This window comes from Phyllobates terribilis, unplaced genomic scaffold (genome assembly GCF_046119375.1).
Source record: "Phyllobates terribilis strain yellow unplaced genomic scaffold, ASM4611937v1 Scaffold_8__6_contigs__length_399053987, whole genome shotgun sequence".
Lineage (NCBI taxonomy): Eukaryota > Metazoa > Chordata > Amphibia > Anura > Dendrobatidae > Phyllobates > Phyllobates terribilis.
In genome coordinates this window covers 272,634,593-272,652,600 of record NW_027362768.1, presented here as the reverse complement: position 1 = coordinate 272,652,600, position 18,008 = coordinate 272,634,593, and the positions used below count along the sequence as shown (strand labels likewise).

Genomic DNA, 18,008 nt, shown 5'->3' with positions numbered 1-18,008 from the left:
AGGCCATGGTACCACTGGTGCAAAATGCTGATTAAGCAACCTGCATCCTGTAGTGCAGGGTTCCCCAACTCCAGTCCTCAAGGCCCACCAACAGGTCATGTTTTCAGGATTTCCTTAGTATTGCACAGGTGATAATTACATCACCTGCACAGGCAATAATTACATCACCTGTGCAATACTAAGGAAATCCTGAAAACATGACCTGTTGGTGGGCCTTGAGGACTGGAGTTGGGGAACCCTGCTGTAGTGCATTGATTTTGTGATCTGTGTTGGTAAATACACCTGCCTTTTTTCTGTAAAAAATTTTTTTATTAACATGCACTCATACTAAAGAATCTAAAGGCCCCGTCACACTTAGCGACGCTGCAACGATCCCGACAACGATATGACCTGTCAGGGATCGTTGCTGCGTCGCTATGTGGTCGCTGGTGAGCTGTCAAACAGGCAGGCTCACCAACGATCAGGGGAGCAGCGACATCGTGGAAAGAATCTTTCCACGATGTCCTGCTCCTGGTTACCAGCCTGCTGAAGCAGGAGCAGGCTGGTAACCATGGTAAACATCGGGTTACTAGGGGCACACGCGCTCCTAGTAACCCGTTGTTTATCATGGTTACCACTCTGCTACAGTGAGCGGGAGGTTACCGCTCACTTTAGCAGGCTCATAACCATGATAAACGGGTTACTAGGTGCGCGTGTGCCCCTAGTAACCCGATGTTTATCATGGTTACCAGCCTGATCGCTGCTCCCGCTGGTCACACACAGCGATGTGTGCTGACCAGCGGGAGGGCAACGACCAAAAAATGGTCCAGGACACTTTGCAGCGATCAGCGACCTCACAGCAGGTGCCTGATCGCTGCAAAGTGTCACACATAGCGACATCGCTGGTGAGGTCGCTGTTGCGTCACCAAAACCGTGACACAGCAGCGATCTCGCTATGTGAGACGGGGGCTTAAGGCTTCACCAGAATTATCAGCATACATCAGACACTGAACATCCTTGGCATTTTAAGACTATCTAGTCTCAGTTTGCACTGTCTGAAAGTTACGCAGCTTTAGAAATGAGCCCCATTCTTTTATGCCAGAGTGAGATCTTGTTTATGTGAATGTCTCCTTCCTCCTACTAGGGCTCTTAGACATTAACCCTTAAAAAATAGTTATTCTAGTTTTTCAGTTTTTGGGGTTTTTTTTCATGTTGTTTTTATGGTATGAGCTAATTAATTTTATATTTTAATAGCTGCAGCAATGGACTAAGTATGCTCATTTATATTTACCATTTTTTAAATTTATTTTAGAATTGGGAAAAGGGGTGTTATTGAAACTTTCATTTATTTTTTGGGGGGATTTTAGTCCCCCGAATGGACCAAAGGCAGTGCGTCATAGGAGCATGGGCCAATTGCAACCATTTAAATGCCACAATCAGATATTAACAGTGGCATGTGAATAATTAAGCAGCGGTGTTTGATGCTAGCTTCTATCGCTTGCGTTGGAGGCTGGTGCCTGGTATATGTTACAGTGTATTTAAATGTTTTTTCTTTATAATATTTTTTTTTAATTAAAAGACAATTTGATAGGAATGTTTTAATGTCTTTTTTTTCTTTTGAAGAATGAAATAGTTTCGCGCATGGAATCTCTAGAAAAGAGGTTTCAGGATCTAGCAAATGAGCAAAAATTGCTGAAGCATGGTGAAACAAAAGGAGTGGGTGGCCTCAGTCATGATGAGGTTGTCCAGGTCTTCAGAGACCTGTCTATCTCTAAAGAGGCTGCTTTGACAGAAGACATCTTGCAAGAGAGTTCAGCCAGGACAAAGGTAAGGCATACAATAGGGTATGTTGGCTGATACACAGATACATACAATACAATGTTGGCTGATACACAGCCGCAGCAGGATGCCATAATCTAAAGGTATTTCTTGCTGCATATATCCTAGATTGAGTTGACAGCGGTAAAACAAGAGCAACAGCACAATCATCAGGACATCCAGCAGAAAATAAACCACATGTCCAAGGTAAGGAATTCACTATAGTAATGTCCTTGTGTAGTTAAATCCCTTTTAATCTAGTGGTGCAGAAATCCTACTAAAATAGCATGTAACAAAAATTATGTAACGCTGGATGATCTGAAGGAGATCAGACTTCGAAAACTAAACTTTGATGGTCTATCCTAAGGATAGCCAAGAAGTGTTAAAGTCCCAAAGAATCCATATGGTTTAGAATATGTGTAAGATAGCTTCTATAGAAAATAATCATCACGTTACAGGTGATAAATGTATTTGATGTGTAAAATATATGATTTTGATTGTTTTATAAAATTGGGTCACTTGTTTATACATATTACTGGAGGTTTGTGAATTAATATCTAACTATGAATGGCTTGCTATTTTTTCCTTTCCCTAGGATATAGAAGGACAGATTTTGCAGCTTAGAACAGAAGTCAAAAAGTAAGTTTGCAATGAAAAACTAGACAGTCGTCTTTCTAAAGGGTACTCGAGTAATAATAAATTATCACTTATCCACTGAATAGATGATAACTGTTCGATCCGTAGGGGTCTGACCGCTGAGGCCATCGCTGTTCGCCAGAATGGGGTTCCCTGTTGGAGTGGAGTGATAGTCACAGTCCGTGCTGCCACTCCATGCATTCTCTATGGGACTGGTGGTGATACAAAACGCTGCTTCAGCTATCTTCACTAGTCCTGTAGACTTTCCACGGATCGGCAGTATGCATCCATTTTTCTTTCAAAAATGATATTTATTTATAATTTTGTATAGAATTCAGACTGGTAGTAAATAGCACTCATTTTTTCTTTGTAGTTCTCCTCAGGCTACAAGAGAAATCTTTGCCCATGATTTTGGAAAGCTGGAAACAAAGCTTTTGAGTCTCCAGCAAGAATTGGAGAAAGTGAAGAAAACTCAATCTGAACTTTCCCTGCAAATGAACACTATCCCTGGACAAATAAGAGGAGTGAAGGATGAAGTGAGTTTCCTTTATGGTTTGATATGGTATCTATATTCAAGAGTCAGAAGTGCATTACAATATAAATATAAATCCCCAGCCACTGCCTAAACATCACACTGTGCCCTAGCTGTCCAGGGTCATAGCCTATTGACCAGCACCTGAAAACAAGACACTATTAATATCATATCTCGTGGTGGTGACTCCCATAGACCAGAAATGGACACAGAGAGGAGAGGGCCTCTGTGCTAGAACAATATATAGGCCCTATACAGTCCAATGGCTCTTCATAATGCACTACTTCCCCTTCTTTGGGGGTGGTAGTGGCCCTCTTACCTCTTGGGCACCTGTCCGCCCCTGCCACAGAATGGGTACAGCTTGTCATAGACTGGGAACTTAATAGGAATATTCTTTTTCTTAAATGCATGTATTAAAGACTAAAAAACATTTTTGAAATTTGGTTTCATTAAAAATTTGCACCTTTTTGGCTTTGATAAGCTCTTGTCTTCCTGCACATTCAACTTTGATGTGGTCTGTGATCATAAATTAGCTGAGAGCAGCGTAAAAAAAAAAAAAAAAAGACAGATAAGAATTGGAAACTCTCCTAATGGATCGTCAAAAAGAGCTCACTGATGGATACTTAGTTAACTCATTCTGCAGAAAGCCGTAGACAGTGCAATACACGGGCTATAGAAAAAACAAACATTTTTAATGAAACCCGATTACAAACATAATTTTTAGACAAAAACATATGCACTTAAGTAATAAAAAAATCACCTCTTTAACTGCCCAGCTGAAATCCTAGATGCGCAGAGTGTGAGCCTTTCCCTCACTCAGCTACAACAACCATACCTTGTTTTATGCCAAATCCATTTCTGAGTAAGGCCTCTTTTTCTGCTGGACACAATTCTGCCTCCAATTACATCCTTATGAGAGAGCCTCACTGGTGGTGTACAGTTCACAAAATTCTGTCCTATGTTTTCTCAGGTTCAGTCACTTTTCCCAACTTGGCTCCAAAGAAGTATAGAAAAGGAGAATGGGGGGTCAGCATCTCTTTCTGATCTTTTCCTGCGTCGTGATGAATTGGAGAAGTATTTGGTGGAGTTAGAGAGGAAGATCCTCTCAGGAATCATTGCAGACAGAAATCTGTGGGCGTCTGAGGCACATGTGAACATAGACCGAGAACTGCAGGCAAGTGGACTGTCTGGAGTGTCCCGGGAGGTATGTGATCACTTTCTTTGTATTTTTTTTCCAGGATCTGTATTTTTAGGCATTTGCAAATAACATTCTGGTTTGCTTTTGTAAGATATCTATATGCAGGTATGTGTGTGTTTGCATATACAGTGGGGAAAATAAGTATTTGATACACTGCCGATTTTTGCAAGTTTTCCCACCTACAAAGAAAGGAGAGGTCTGTAATATTTATCGTACATACACTTCACCCGTGAGAGACAGAATCTAAAAAAAAAAGCACAAAAAAATCCAGAAAATCACATTATATTAATTTTACATAATTAATTTGTATTTTATTGCATGAAATAAGTATTTGATACAATAGAAAAACAGAACTTAATATTTAGTATAGAAACCTTTGTTTGTACTTACAGAGGTCAGACGTTACCAGTAGTTTTTGACCAAGTTTGCACACACTGCAGAAGGGATTTTGGCCCGCTCCTCCGTACAGATCTTCTCCAGATGTTTCAGGTTTGGGGCTGTCACTGGGCAACATTGAGTTACAGCTCCCTCCAAAGATTTTCTATTGGGTTCAGCTCTGCAGACTGGCTAGGCCACTCCAGGACCATGAAATGCTTATTACTGAGCCACTCCTTAGTTGCCCTGGCTGTGTGTTTCAGGTCATTGTCATGCTGGAGGACCCAGCCACGACCCATCTTCAATGCTCTTACTGAGGGAAGGAGGTTGTTGGCCAAAATCTTGTGATACATGACAGCATCCATCCTCCGTTCAATATGGTGCAGTTGTCCTGTCCCCTTTGCAGAAAAGCACCCCCAAAGTATGATGTTTCCGTCGCCATGCTTCATGGTTGGGATGGTGTTTTAGGGTTTGTACTCATCCTTCTTCTTCCTCCAAACACTGTGAGTGGAGTTGATACAAAAAAATTCTAATTTGGTCTCCTCTGACCACATGACTTTCTCCCATGCCTCCTCTGGATCATCCAGATGGTCAATGGCAAATTTCAAACATGTGCTGGTGTGAGCAGGGGGACCTTAAGTGCTCTGCAGGATTTTAATCCATGACAGCGTAGTGTGTTACTAACTGTAATGTTTGAGACTGTGGTCCCAGCTTTCTTCAGGTCATTGACAAGACCCTGCCGTGTAGTTCTAGGCTGAATCCTGACCTTTCTCAGAATCATTCTTACCCCACGAGGTGAGATCTTGCATGTAGCCCCAGACCGAGGAAGATTGACAGTCATCTTGTGTTTCTTCCATTTTCTAATAATTGTGCCAACAGTTGTTGCCTTCTCACCAAGCTGCTTGCCTATTGTCCTGTAGCCCATCCCAGCCTTGTGCAGGACTACAATTTTGTCCCTGGTGTCCTTAGACAGCTCTTTTGTCTTGGCCGTGGTGAAGTTGGAGTGTGATTGATTGTGTGGACAGGTGTCTTATACAGGTAACAAGTTCAAACAGGTGTAATTAATACAGGTTACGAGTGCAGAGTAGGAGGGCTTCTTAAAGAAAAACTAACAGGTCTGTGAGACAGAATTCTTGCTGGGTGGTAGGTGATCAAATACTTATTTCATGCAATAAAATGCAATTTAATTATGTAAAAATCATACAATGTGATTTTCTGGATTTTTTTGTTTTTGTTTTTTTTAGATTCTGTCTCTCACGGGTGAAGTGTACCTACGATAAAAATTACAGACCTCTCCATTCTTTGTAGGTGGGAAAACTTGCAAAATCGGCAGTGTGTGTGTGTGTATATATATGTATGTATGTATGTGTGTGTGTACTAGAGCGGTAAATAAGTACAGAAATTAAGCTGTGCTGGTAAATGATAGATGGTGACTGTCACATCCTAGACACACAGAATTTATTACTGAAAGGGACATGCTCAGAAGAGAAAAAATCTAAAACAAATGTGTTTGATACTAAAAACACCTGAAACAGCTCCCAGTATTGAACAAATGTACCATATTTATTGGTTTATAAGATGCACTTTTTTTCTTCCAGATTTGGGGGAAAATAGGGGTGCCTCTTACAAAGCGACATCACTTTACTGGCTGCGGTGGAGCAGTGTCCCAGGGTTGCTGCTGGCTGAGGCAGGAGATGCTGTGGAGGCCGGACGGGGTGCCACTTTCTGCTCCAGATGTTCGGTGGTGCTCCGCCAATATTTTGCGGGTGCCGAGATCTCAATCTGAGCACGCGCCACCTCTGTCGGCCATTTTTCCGGAGTCCACCACATAGGAGAGGATGGAAGGTGCGGGGCTCCAGCCTCCGCAAAATGTTGGCTTAGCCCCGGCACCACCGAACACCTGGAGAAGAGCGGTGCAGACAGCATGAGGCCCGCAGCCGACTTCTGCCTCCAATAACCCCGTCCGGCCTCCACAGCATCTCCTGCTGCCTCAGCCAGCAGCAACCTCTGGGACCCCACTCTACCAAAGCCCCCCCCCTTCCCCAGGTAAGCTGATTATAACACGCACCGGTTTATTAGTAAACATTTGTTTCCAATTTTCCTCCCCAAAATTTGGGGTGAGACTTATAATCAGCAAAATACGTTACTTTATAATACAATGCAGAATGTAAAAAAGAGAGAACAGGCAAATATTGTGAACAGTGCAAATGATCCACAGAACACATGGGTAAACCTTTGCTGATTTATAAAAATGCAAAAATAGTTAGGAGGGTAAAGCTTATTCTGAAAAACCTCTGCACATGGCTGTGTAATCGATCCATGCTGGTCACACAGTGACCCCCCTGAGTGGTTGTGGCTTTAGAATACAGAATATGTGGACTTCATGTCTCTCTATGTAGGGCTATGACATTTTAGCCATGTGCAGCTCCTTAAAGCACTAATATAAACTTCTCCTGACATCAACACACATTTCCAGAATAATGAACACCTGGTAGGAACCACATGAAATAATTTGTCCTTTTTTTCTTTTTGGAGGAGGTGTATGAAATTGTTAACCGTGCCCTGCAGAGATACAGCGAGGACCGGATAGGGCTTGTAGATTATGCTCTGGAGTCCTCAGGTTGGTGCCTCTTTCCTCAGTTTACTCATAAATGTAATGTTAAATTGTGATAAATTTCTAACTACATTTCTGTGTTTAGGTGCCAGTGTCTTAAATACAAGATGTTCAGAAACATATGAAACAAAGACCGCTTTAATCAGCCTGTTTGGGGTCCCCCTTTGGTACCAGTCCCAGTCACCTCGTGTAATACTTCAGGTAAAAGTTCCAGTTTATATGAATGTATCATGTTTCACTAAAAATGTACTGTGTGCCAGGGTCAGAATTGTACTCCAGTCGTGAGCTGGAGTACATTTCTGCTATAATTTTAGCTACACCCCCTCTGTTAACGCTACGATCACTTTGTTAGAAAATCGGCAGAGAAGTTATAAACACGCCAAAAGTCACAAAATCTTTCCACTGGTACATGTTGTGACTGTTATATGCCAGATTTTTGGCATTTAGTGTTTGGTAAATATCCCTCTAATTTTTTTTCCTGTCACTGTCAAATGTCTAGTATTTTTTTTCTTTTTTCAGCCGGATTCAAACCCTGGAAACTGCTGGGCATTTAGAGGTTCTCAGGGCTATGCCGTCATCCGTCTCTCCAGTCGTATCAAACCAACATCCGTCACACTGGATCATATTCCTCGATCCTTGTCACCAAAGTCCACAATTGCAAGCGCACCTAAGGAATTCTCTGTTTATGTAAGTAAGGTTCTGGCTACTACTATTGGGCATATATGTTAATGAGGCATACTACTACTGACAGTGGCCAGAGTCTGGATGGAAGCAGGGGCATCCGTCCACCATAGGGAGCCATGTAAAAAATGTATACATCGTCTTATACTTATTTTTGGTACTGTCCCGAGGCTTCCCTATACGGTTAAACAAACATTATGCAGGCTGGATCATTTTGGTTTTAGCAGTAACTTTCTCTGATATCACTCTTGTTTATTAACATATAGTAACTAGTGTTGAGTGAGTATGTTTTATTAACCCTTTCGGCGACTATGCTTGGGCCGAGCTCCAAGTATTTATAGCTGCTCGGTGATATGGTTGAATCGCTCCCGTGTGCATGATTTGCGACTGTTTGACTGCTTTATTACATGTGAGGAATGTCTATTTCTTACACATTCCTCATTTTTAATTATTCTTAACATATAGTAAATCACATTTTTTATTGACCAATACTGTGCCTTTTTGTGGATTTTTGGTGAAGAACTTCTACTACTACCAATGTCATACACAAGATCAAAATATCAGTATTTCAGAGGGTTATTTTACAAGGTATGGAGGAAAGAGCACTCACAGCCATTTATATAGCATATATTTGATTCATTTGGGATTATTAACCACTTTGGTTGCATATACCTATTCCTCATCACTTGTGATGATTTCTTATTTCATCAATGAAGGGTTGGAATTCTGTGCATTTAACTAATAAAAATCCTACAGGGTTTGGAAGAAGAGTCACAGAAAGAAGGGGTACTCCTCGGCAACTTCACGTACAATCAGAATGGAAACCCAATACAGACTTTTCCTTTGAAGGTAATAATCATATTTTTCTTAGCTGTCTTCAAAGTTCTGATAAAATGCTTCTATAAAATATCAAGGGCTGAATGACGGGCTTTTTCTTATTGTGATGGCTGCAGATGTCATGGGCTGTAGTCAGAGTAGTAATCAGAAGCCACCACCAGAGACTGCAGGTGCATCTCACTAAATTAAAATATCATCAAAAAGTTAATTTATTTCAGTTCTTCAATATAAAAAGCAAAACTCATATATTATATAGCGTCATTACAAACAGAGCAATCTATTTCAAGTGTTTATTTCTGTTAATGTTGATGATTATGGCTTACAGCCAATGAAAACACAAAAGTCATTATCCCAGTAAATTAGAATACTTTATAACAAAAGCTTGATAAATGATTTTAAAATCTGAAATGTATGTTCAGTAAATGCACTCAATACTTGGTCGGGGCTCCTTTTGCATCAATTACTGCATCAATGCGGCGTGGCATGGAGGCGATCAGCCTGTGGCACTGCTGAGGTGTTATGGAAGCCCAGGTGGCTTTCATAGCAGCCTTCAGCTCGTCTGCATTGTTGGGTCTGGTGTCTCATCTTCCTCTTGACAATACCCCATAGATTCTCTATGGGGTTAAGGTCAGGTGAGTTTGCTGGCCAATCAAGCACAGTGATACTGTTGTTTTTAAACCATGTATTGGTACTTTTGGCAGTGTGGACAGGTGCCAAGTCCTGCTGGAGAATGATATTGCCATCTCCAAAAAGCTTGTCGGCAGAGGGAAGCATGAAGTGCTCTAAAATTTCCTGGTAGACGGCTGCGCTGACTTTGGTCTTGATAAAACACAGTGGACCTACACCAGCAGATGACATGGCTCCCCAAAACATCACTGATTGTGGAAACTTCACACTAGACCTCAAGCAGCTTGGATTGTGGTCTCTCCACTCTTCCTCCAGACTCTGGGACCTTGATTTCCAAATGAAAATTGGAACTCTGGGACCTTGTGGTGTGTGTCAGTGACTGCCTTCTGGACATCTGTCAAGTCAGCAGTCTTCCCCATGATTGTGGAGCCTACTGAAACAGACTAGGGGACCTTTATAAACACTTAGGAAGTCTTTGCAGGTGTTTTTTGTTAATTATTTTAATTTACTGAGATAATGACTTTTGTGTTTTCATTGGCTGTAAGCCATAATCATCAACATTAACAAAAATAAACAATTCAAATAGATCACTCTGTTTGTAATGACTCTATATAATATGAGTTTCACTTTTTGTATTGAAGAACTGAAATTTACTTTTTGATATTCTAATTTTGTGAGATGCACCTGTAACTTCTATAAGGGGCTTCTACTGAACCACACAAAGCACTAGGTGCGGGAATTATGCAAGATAGATCAAAGAATGATTCTGATGAACAGTAACAAGGAATTAAAGGGAATCTGTCAGCAGGTTTTTGCTACCTCATCTGAGAGCAGCCTGATGTAGGCAAAGAGATCCTGAGTCCAATGATGTATCATATAGATTACTGGGTGCAGACGTTCTCACACAATCAGAGTTTTTAGATTTAGCAATGCAGCAGAACTGAGAAAGCTGCCCCCGCCCACACCAGGCTCTGTACATACTGTAGCTATAGACCCTGAGCTGCTTATCACAGAAGTGGGTGGAGTTGGACTTGCAAGCATGCAGCCAGCTAGTCCCAGCAATGATAATCACAAGGTGATTAAAGCGTCAGTATAAGTAAAAAACAGCACACAGCTGGATATGTGACACATCATTAAGTTCAGTGTTTTTAACCCCTACCTAATGCTGTCCTCAGTTTATATAGCAAAAACCTGCTGACAGATTCCCTTTAAGTTAGATATTTAAGGTTTATTTCAAATTTTGTAAGTTATAACTTATCCATATGATAGATAATAACATTCGGATCTCTGAGGGCTGACCCGCAGGGGCCACCACCAATCATGAGAATAGGACTACTGTTCCATCCATTCTCTATGGGATTGCCTAGGCAGTCTGGTGCATTGCTTGGCTTTTTCTACGAGTTAAATAGAAAATAAATGGAGCAGTTGTGCACATTTTAAGAAAGTTATCTGCTATCATGCAGAATATCCCTCTCCTACTCAAATGTTCTGCACTTTTCAGCTGCGTATTATAGGTGTCTATTGTCATCTCTTCTTTTCTTTTACATTTAAAGGTGAAAAATATCTCAGCCTTTGATTTGGTAGAACTGAGAATCCAAAGCAATTGGGGTCATCCAGAGTACACCTGTATATATCGTTTCCGGGTGCATGGTGAGGCTGAACCATAGCGGACCGCCGTACATAATCACTGGGTGATGCTTCTGGAGACGGATCCTGAACAGTATCATAGGGCAGCCGTTCTCTCTTGCCAGACTTGGTGGATGCAGTATTATGTATTATTGCTTTACAGCAAATAATCTGCTGAACAACAATTATGACGACATCCTGCAAAAGGATCTACCCCAAAGGGATAATTTTCTGACTTTTCTGCTATACATATGAAGTGTATTAGTAATCTTGGCACACACAAGAGAAATTGCAATATACTGTACTTATAGCACCCGTGTCCATCCGCTAATGTATTATTAAATACATTTAGGTTAATTCCATAAATCTCATGTTTCTTAACATAATTTCAGTTTTTGCTCTTTGAGTCATGAAGTTATGACTTATTCAAGTAATTATCATTAAATTAATGATGTCATCCATGTATAAAGGCGCAAGGGAATTCGCTCTGGGAAACTTTTTGATTAGTAAGACCAATAAAACTAATCTTTCATGTTCATGCAGACTGTAAATAACCTAAATATAACATTATCCCAGTAGAGCAAGAAAGGATATTGTGATCATTCTCTTGTGTGTCCGTCACATAATTAAGGATAAGCTGGAAGCAAAATTTATACTAAACTGTATATAATTGTTCTTTTTTGCACTTAACTGCCTTGATTTATGCACTGTGGATGCCATCTACCTGCTTGTCTTTTTGAAAGGCAGTATTTAAAGGGAATCTGTCACCAAATGTTTGCTTTCAGTCTAAGGGCAGAGTAAAATAGGGGCAGAAACCCTGATTCCAGTGATATTTCACTTACTGGTTTTCATGCTGTGGTTTTGATAAAATCAGTTTTATCTGCTACAGATTTGCTAGTTCTTTCAATGATGAGCTCTGTATAACCCCGCCCACATCACTGATTGACAGTTTTCTGTCTATAGACAGCTGCCGATCAGTGGTGGGGGCGGGGATGGTCCGAGCTCATGAATATCATAACAGGAGCTGCAGGAATTAAAACTCTGTTTTATCAAAACTACACAAAGATGCCCAGTAAGTGACAAACACTGGAATCAGGGTCTCTGACCATAATTTTATGCTGTTTTTGGGGCAGCAAAGCAGCGACAGATTCCCTTTTAATTATCTAAGCATTTTGCTAGAACATATTGTACTCTATTTAATCATTTTAACAGACTGTTGGTACAGGATGCCCTGTAGTCATTGATTGTTATTTTTCCTACATCTTTTCACTGATCTCACTAGCAGTAATTAAAGGGAAATGCATTGCTTTGGCCTAAAAGGGGTTGTCCAAACAGAAAAAAAAACTTGTTTAAATGTGTTTGAAATTCTATGTATGAAACCTACTAATATACTATTATTTTGCCATCATGTCCTGCTGTTAAGGGTTTGTTCTGAGATTGAATGGGGCACTTGCATCCCTTCATGTGACATGATTGAAGCTGGCTGGCTGGCTGTCAGCCCCTTTTTGTTTCTGCATAGGCCTTGACAGAGTATTAGCATATTTTGAGAACAGTCAAACAGCCAGCCCCCTTCAGGAGTCATGTGCCAACTCAGAAGAGGTGGTGGAGCTCCTATTGTGTTGGAACAAACCTGGTTGGCCAGCTTGACCAGCGGTAATATCGGGCCACTGGGACTTTGAGAATACAAGTATATACTGTATTTATGTTTTGAGCACATCTAATGATATTTTTTTTTTCAGGTGGACAACCCCTTTAAGTGCTCTTTGGAGGCTGCTGCAATGTTCATTTTGACTGTATTTTCAGAGTTAATCAACATTTTACAATGTCAAAAATGCCTAATACCTATAAGTATTATGTACTCAGGACTGCATTTCCTGATTAACTGTTCCGTCCTCCAGCTATTCCAATAGGACATGTAATAAGGACTGTTCTCGCTATGACGTGTTTTTATGCGCGGGGCTATTAAGGCATCCAACACCCTAGTTCTTGCACTTGTGTGGTAATTGTCATGCTAGTATTATTTTGAAGGATGTATACTTTTTGTCAGTAAGTATTCAATCATTGTGTTTAAATCCATGCTTCTATATTAATTTATCTGCTATTGCACTGAATTCTTTATGTAACGGTGGAAACCCCTGGCTTCACCTAGAATGTAGATGGCACATTTATATTGGCGTTTTCTTTCATTGTTTGAGTTATTTCAAACTTTTGCCTTGTTCCATATCTTCATACAGAGCCTCATGTATTCATCTGGTTGGACATATTTTATTGTGTGACATTTGATTATTCCTGAATTTACACTGCTCATTAGAAATATACTTTTTAATGTCAATTTGAAAATAAATCTCTACTTGGTTATCCACATCCATTCTGTTAAACAACCTGCAGGAATGTGGCTCCTTATGTAAAGACACTGGTTACTTACTAGCTCTAGAGAGGGAGCGGAGGATGTGCGCATTTAATGCCAAATGTGTCATAACTCGATATTCTGCATCACCGGTCTGCAATTTATGATGGTTATCATGAATAGGAAATCAATGTACTCAGGAGATGCATTAGTTACTCCATCCTTTGCCTTCAATTGACAGGTTTTTTTGGTTCGGTTCTACAGGAGGAAATCTGTCAATGACAGGCACATGGTGGCGGGAAGATGGAGGAACCAATACATCTCATGAGTGCAAATTTGAGCCTCTGAATAGGTTAGCATTGCAAAAGTGTACATTGCAATTTCATCACCCTGCTTTCTAAAGCAAAATGAATAAACCTACAAATATATCATGAGCAAGAGGTACTATAGCCACAATTTGCGCAAAAAAAAGATAGACTAAACCGATAGAAAAAAAAGTGCAAGGCATAAAGATGCAAATAAAAATATATAATTTTATTTTCAACATCAATTAAAATTTAATAAGCTTAAAACCATACATGACAAGACATTCATGGCTAGTGAATACCATAATGACATAATGGACCCACAATATGTACAATAGAAAGAGGGTACAATCATGTTAGACGGATACCAATGTAATAAAGGTGTTGAGGTACAAGAGATGTAAATAGTAATTAAAAAAAAGTCAATTACCACAGGATAATTTAGTATATTTCCATAAGTATGGAGTGTAGAAAAATGCGCAGTGACAATAAGGGAAAAGTAACAAATCTCACCAGACCATGAAGAACCGCACCCAACCCACGTTTCACATCTAGCTTCGTCAAGGAGGGATGCTATACTGTGTAGCTAGGTTATTTATAGTAAGACCAACCAATTAGACCCTCCATTGCACATGTGCCTGATAAGGTAACCTCAGTTAGGTTGGTCGTACTATAAATAACCTAGCTACACAATATAGCATCACCCCCTGACGAAGCTAGATGCGAAACGTCATTAATATTTGTGTTTGTTCTCTTGCTGCAAATAAATCGTCTCCCAAGTCACTGTTTTCAAACCTTTTCAGAGCTGCTGCTTAGAAGCATGATGCTACTTTCCACACCACTGCGTACATTTTCAGCATGTATGTGTGATGATCTCGTAAGTGCGAATACATAAACCTGTTCCTGTCACAGCTGCTGGGATCATAACTTGGATCCCAGCTCTTTAACCCCTTGGATGCTGCACTCAGTAGTGACTATAGTATATGAAGTGTTTGACAGAGGGAGAGGATTGCGTCTGTCATCTTGTTGGTGCGGCGCAATCACAAAGTGCAAGGTTGGTCTCCTCTAAGGCCCCCAGACCTGCTATCAGCTATCTGCCGATTAGGCCATGCCGAGACAAAAACCTCACTTAAGCTTTATTCACACAACCTTGTTGCAAACGGATGGCGTCCGTATGCTGTCTGAAATGTGGGCTCTATCATCAGAATGAGCACTTTTGGTCCACAATTCGGACCAAGCTCTCGACGTCTATTGTTTTTTCGGAGGGTTTTTGCGGACCGTTAATTCACAAAAATTAAACTTACTTCAGTAAACCCACAAAGATTATAACTGATAGCACACATGTGAAGAGGGCCTTGTATTGATTTATCATGGTAACATATCACTTAATGTACAATATCTTGGTATAAGCCATTTAAAGGTTTCACTCTTCTCTGTTATTCATAAGGTATCTCTGTGCTCAGAAAGCTTGTAAATATATTTTTTCTAGGTAGCCAATAAAAGTATCGTTTCTGTAATACCTTTTGTCATAATATAGACTTGCTGATCAACATGGTACCATAGTATTTTTTATTTTTTTTGTGCACCAACATGGTTTAAGATTGGAAAGTTGTGTTTTCGGCTTATTTGTTTCAGGACACTTCCTCACTAATGAGTCCTTGATCAGTTACTCTGCTTGCTCTAGACCACTGTTTCCCAATCTCTAGTCCTTAATACCCCCAACAGATCATGTTTTCCAGATTTCCTTAGTATTGCACAGGTGAGAGAAACTTGTAGCAGTTTTTGATGCCTTGATACTTCCATCACCTGTGCAATACTAGGGAAATCCTGAAAACAATGTGTTGGAGGCTGAGGACTGGAGTTTAGGAATCACTGCTCTAGACAGATCATTGACTTAAAGGGATAAGTTGTTCCGTATCCATATTGCTTAACTTACTATGTTGGCAAAGCCCCTTTACATGTACTTTAGTTTGCTGTTGCAATGATAACTTAGTTGCTTAATAAGTCAATAATCAGTTGGTAGAGATTTATTTTCACAATGATATTGGCTCGTTTCTTTTGACCAGTTTTTAAAAGTCAAATGAAAAGTTAAACGAATGCAAACAAAAGTATCGTCCATGTAAGTATTTATGGGCTCCTGCCTGCTTTTATTCTCCTTTCCTGACTGTCACTTATAAAAACATCTTTTAGAAAATACTTATATCACATAAAGCTTATGCCCACAAACGAACATGAGTGGACCCAACCAATTGTCTTCCACAAGATCACTTCTTTTGTTGGATAAAGTGGCAGTTCTTTGACCTCTTTAAAATGGATGTTGAAGGCGCTCCAACTATCTCATTTTATTGTAATTCTAAAGTGTATCTAATGATATAGTCCCTATAATAACAATCATAAGTTCATCCTGGGAATGATTGAATGTACAAAACACAATTGGACATTGGTTCTTCCAAGGTTTCATTCCTCTTCAATCTTTCGCCTCACTGGCTCTCGTCATCGGTTAGTCTTTTCCATTTGGAAGATGTGGCCAGTAGCTCCTTTAGGAATTGCTCTATTTTAAAGTTTTTTAATATTCCTAATGAAGAGCAGAATAATTACCTTCAAATAAGAGCTTTTTTTTTTCTTTAATTGATACGATTTTGGCATGGATAAGACTTTTTGGTAACTTACTCCATTTCTTGCAGAGTCAAGGTGACCAAAAAGCTGCAACTCATTTTTTTTCATACAGCCTTGTGTGCAGGACATAAGAGTGCTGCAATAGCAATTATGGCAATTTTATTAGGCTAAGTGCATATAGCATCTGTGCACCAATTTGTACTTGTGGAGCTTTTCCCGACACTATTCACGATATGGAAGTCAAGTGTTTTCTTTTGGCATCCATCTCACCAATATGCATCTGCATACCATTGGTTTACCTGTATATAACAGTGCAACAAGACTGTTTTCCTACACAGAGGGCCATTACAAAAAAATATATATACCATGTGGTATACTTCTGTGTTTCATTACGTCCCTGTGGTGTCTGAATGACTTGGCATCTATTCTGACAGTGGCCACAAATGCAATGTGTGCCTAGGCTAACCATTTACATGCCATAGTTGCTATTATAAGCGGACATGGCACTATTGAAATAGATTGTCCCTCCTTTCTGGATATATAATTTTTTTTATTCCATAATTTGACTTGGGGAATACTGCACAATGTTTTTTTTTTTTCCTCTAGATTACCAAAAACACTGGTATGGAAGAATGTTTAATAAAAACTACAGTAAAGAAAAAGTAACAATAGTAGAAACCTGGTTAAGTCGACTTAACAAATGGCAAGAAACTAACCTTCAAACAGCTATTGTATGGTTACTTTTAATCGTCTAGCAGAAGCACCGGCCTTCTGAGTAACTGGAACGACACTTGTCCTAATCTTGGAATATTTTTCACTTATTATAATCACTGAGTAGTGGCTTATTCATGGACATTACAACTGAATTGTGCTGCATAATGTAGTTCACATGGAAAATATTCTGCAAGTAAAATGGTCTGAAATATATTACAAAAAAAAAAATTGTACGTAAAATAGGGCCACTCTTATTCGTGGCACTTTAGATTTAGGAGCGTTCTGGGAAAAAAAAACATTTTTTTTTTTTTTTCCCAATTTCTGAATAACCCCTTTGAATTAAAATCATGTACCCTCTAAAAAGAATGTATTACTGTAATATTCATTGTGTGCCAGTCAGTTACTGTTAAAATTCTATGTTTTACATTGTTCCTTTCTGAGGCTTGTGCATTGTTATGTAATTTATAAATAAATTGTCTGGTTTGGTAACATGGTGTCATTGTATTTTTGTACAATATTATTGTATATTAAATATTGTTTTTATATAAAAGAAAAAGAAGGCTTTGGCATAGAAGCACTGGACCGTTGAAGGGAATGGAGCTGGGCATTCCATGCATGGAGGTCTAAACCTTAAGAGGAGCTTTAATCCTGTGGTCCTCAATGACATTCTGTGTAGTCTCTCTGCATGTTACAAAGAGCTAAACAGATCATCAAAGGGGTTATCCGGGACTTAAGTTATTCTTTCCTATAGGCCTAAGAACTTATGGCAGTTAGTTGCCAACAACTTGCCTATTCTGCCCGGAGACCATCTCAGGCGGCTTTCCCCTGCTTCATTTGCTCACCTCAACAGAACAACGCCTTGTCTTCTGCTCTGTCGATGGTGCGTCATTGCCGGCATCAAGCTGACTGAGAGCTCCGCAGTTAGGCAGCGGAGAGCCAATTGTTAATCAGCATGACATTGGCAGAGGTGTCCCATCGGCAGAGCGGAAGAGAAGAAGCTCCTCTGCCGACGTGATGTCACCGAAAGCTGGAGAATCACTAGCAGGAGCGGTTTCTGATCGCTCGGAGCTGGCAGAGATCGGTAGCAACTACCTGCCTGTAAG

At 40.0% G+C, this 18,008-nt stretch overlaps 1 protein-coding gene across 4 annotated transcripts in view; it reads left to right on the top strand.

Annotated features, from left to right (window-relative positions):
• SUN2 (Sad1 and UNC84 domain containing 2) overlaps positions 1-17,394 on the top strand; it is a 55,381-nt gene extending 37,987 nt beyond the window's left edge. For 3 of the 4 annotated variants that reach the window (XM_073644241.1, XM_073644240.1, XM_073644239.1), the window contains exons 10-19: positions 1,603-1,806; positions 1,927-2,004; positions 2,393-2,436; positions 2,807-2,969; positions 3,936-4,169; positions 7,074-7,158; positions 7,238-7,353; positions 7,672-7,839; positions 8,590-8,682; positions 10,851-17,394. In XM_073644241.1, coding sequence (XP_073500342.1) covers positions 1,603-1,806; positions 1,927-2,004; positions 2,393-2,436; positions 2,807-2,969; positions 3,936-4,169; positions 7,074-7,158; positions 7,238-7,353; positions 7,672-7,839; positions 8,590-8,682; positions 10,851-10,964 — 1,299 coding nt within the window. In that variant the 3' untranslated portion in view covers positions 10,965-17,394. The remainder of the gene's footprint in view (positions 1-1,602; positions 1,807-1,926; positions 2,005-2,392; positions 2,437-2,806; positions 2,970-3,935; positions 4,170-7,073; positions 7,159-7,237; positions 7,354-7,671; positions 7,840-8,589; positions 8,683-10,850) is intronic. The other variant, XM_073644242.1, reaches the window with a different exon arrangement.
• Positions 17,395-18,008: the final 614 nt, after the last annotated feature.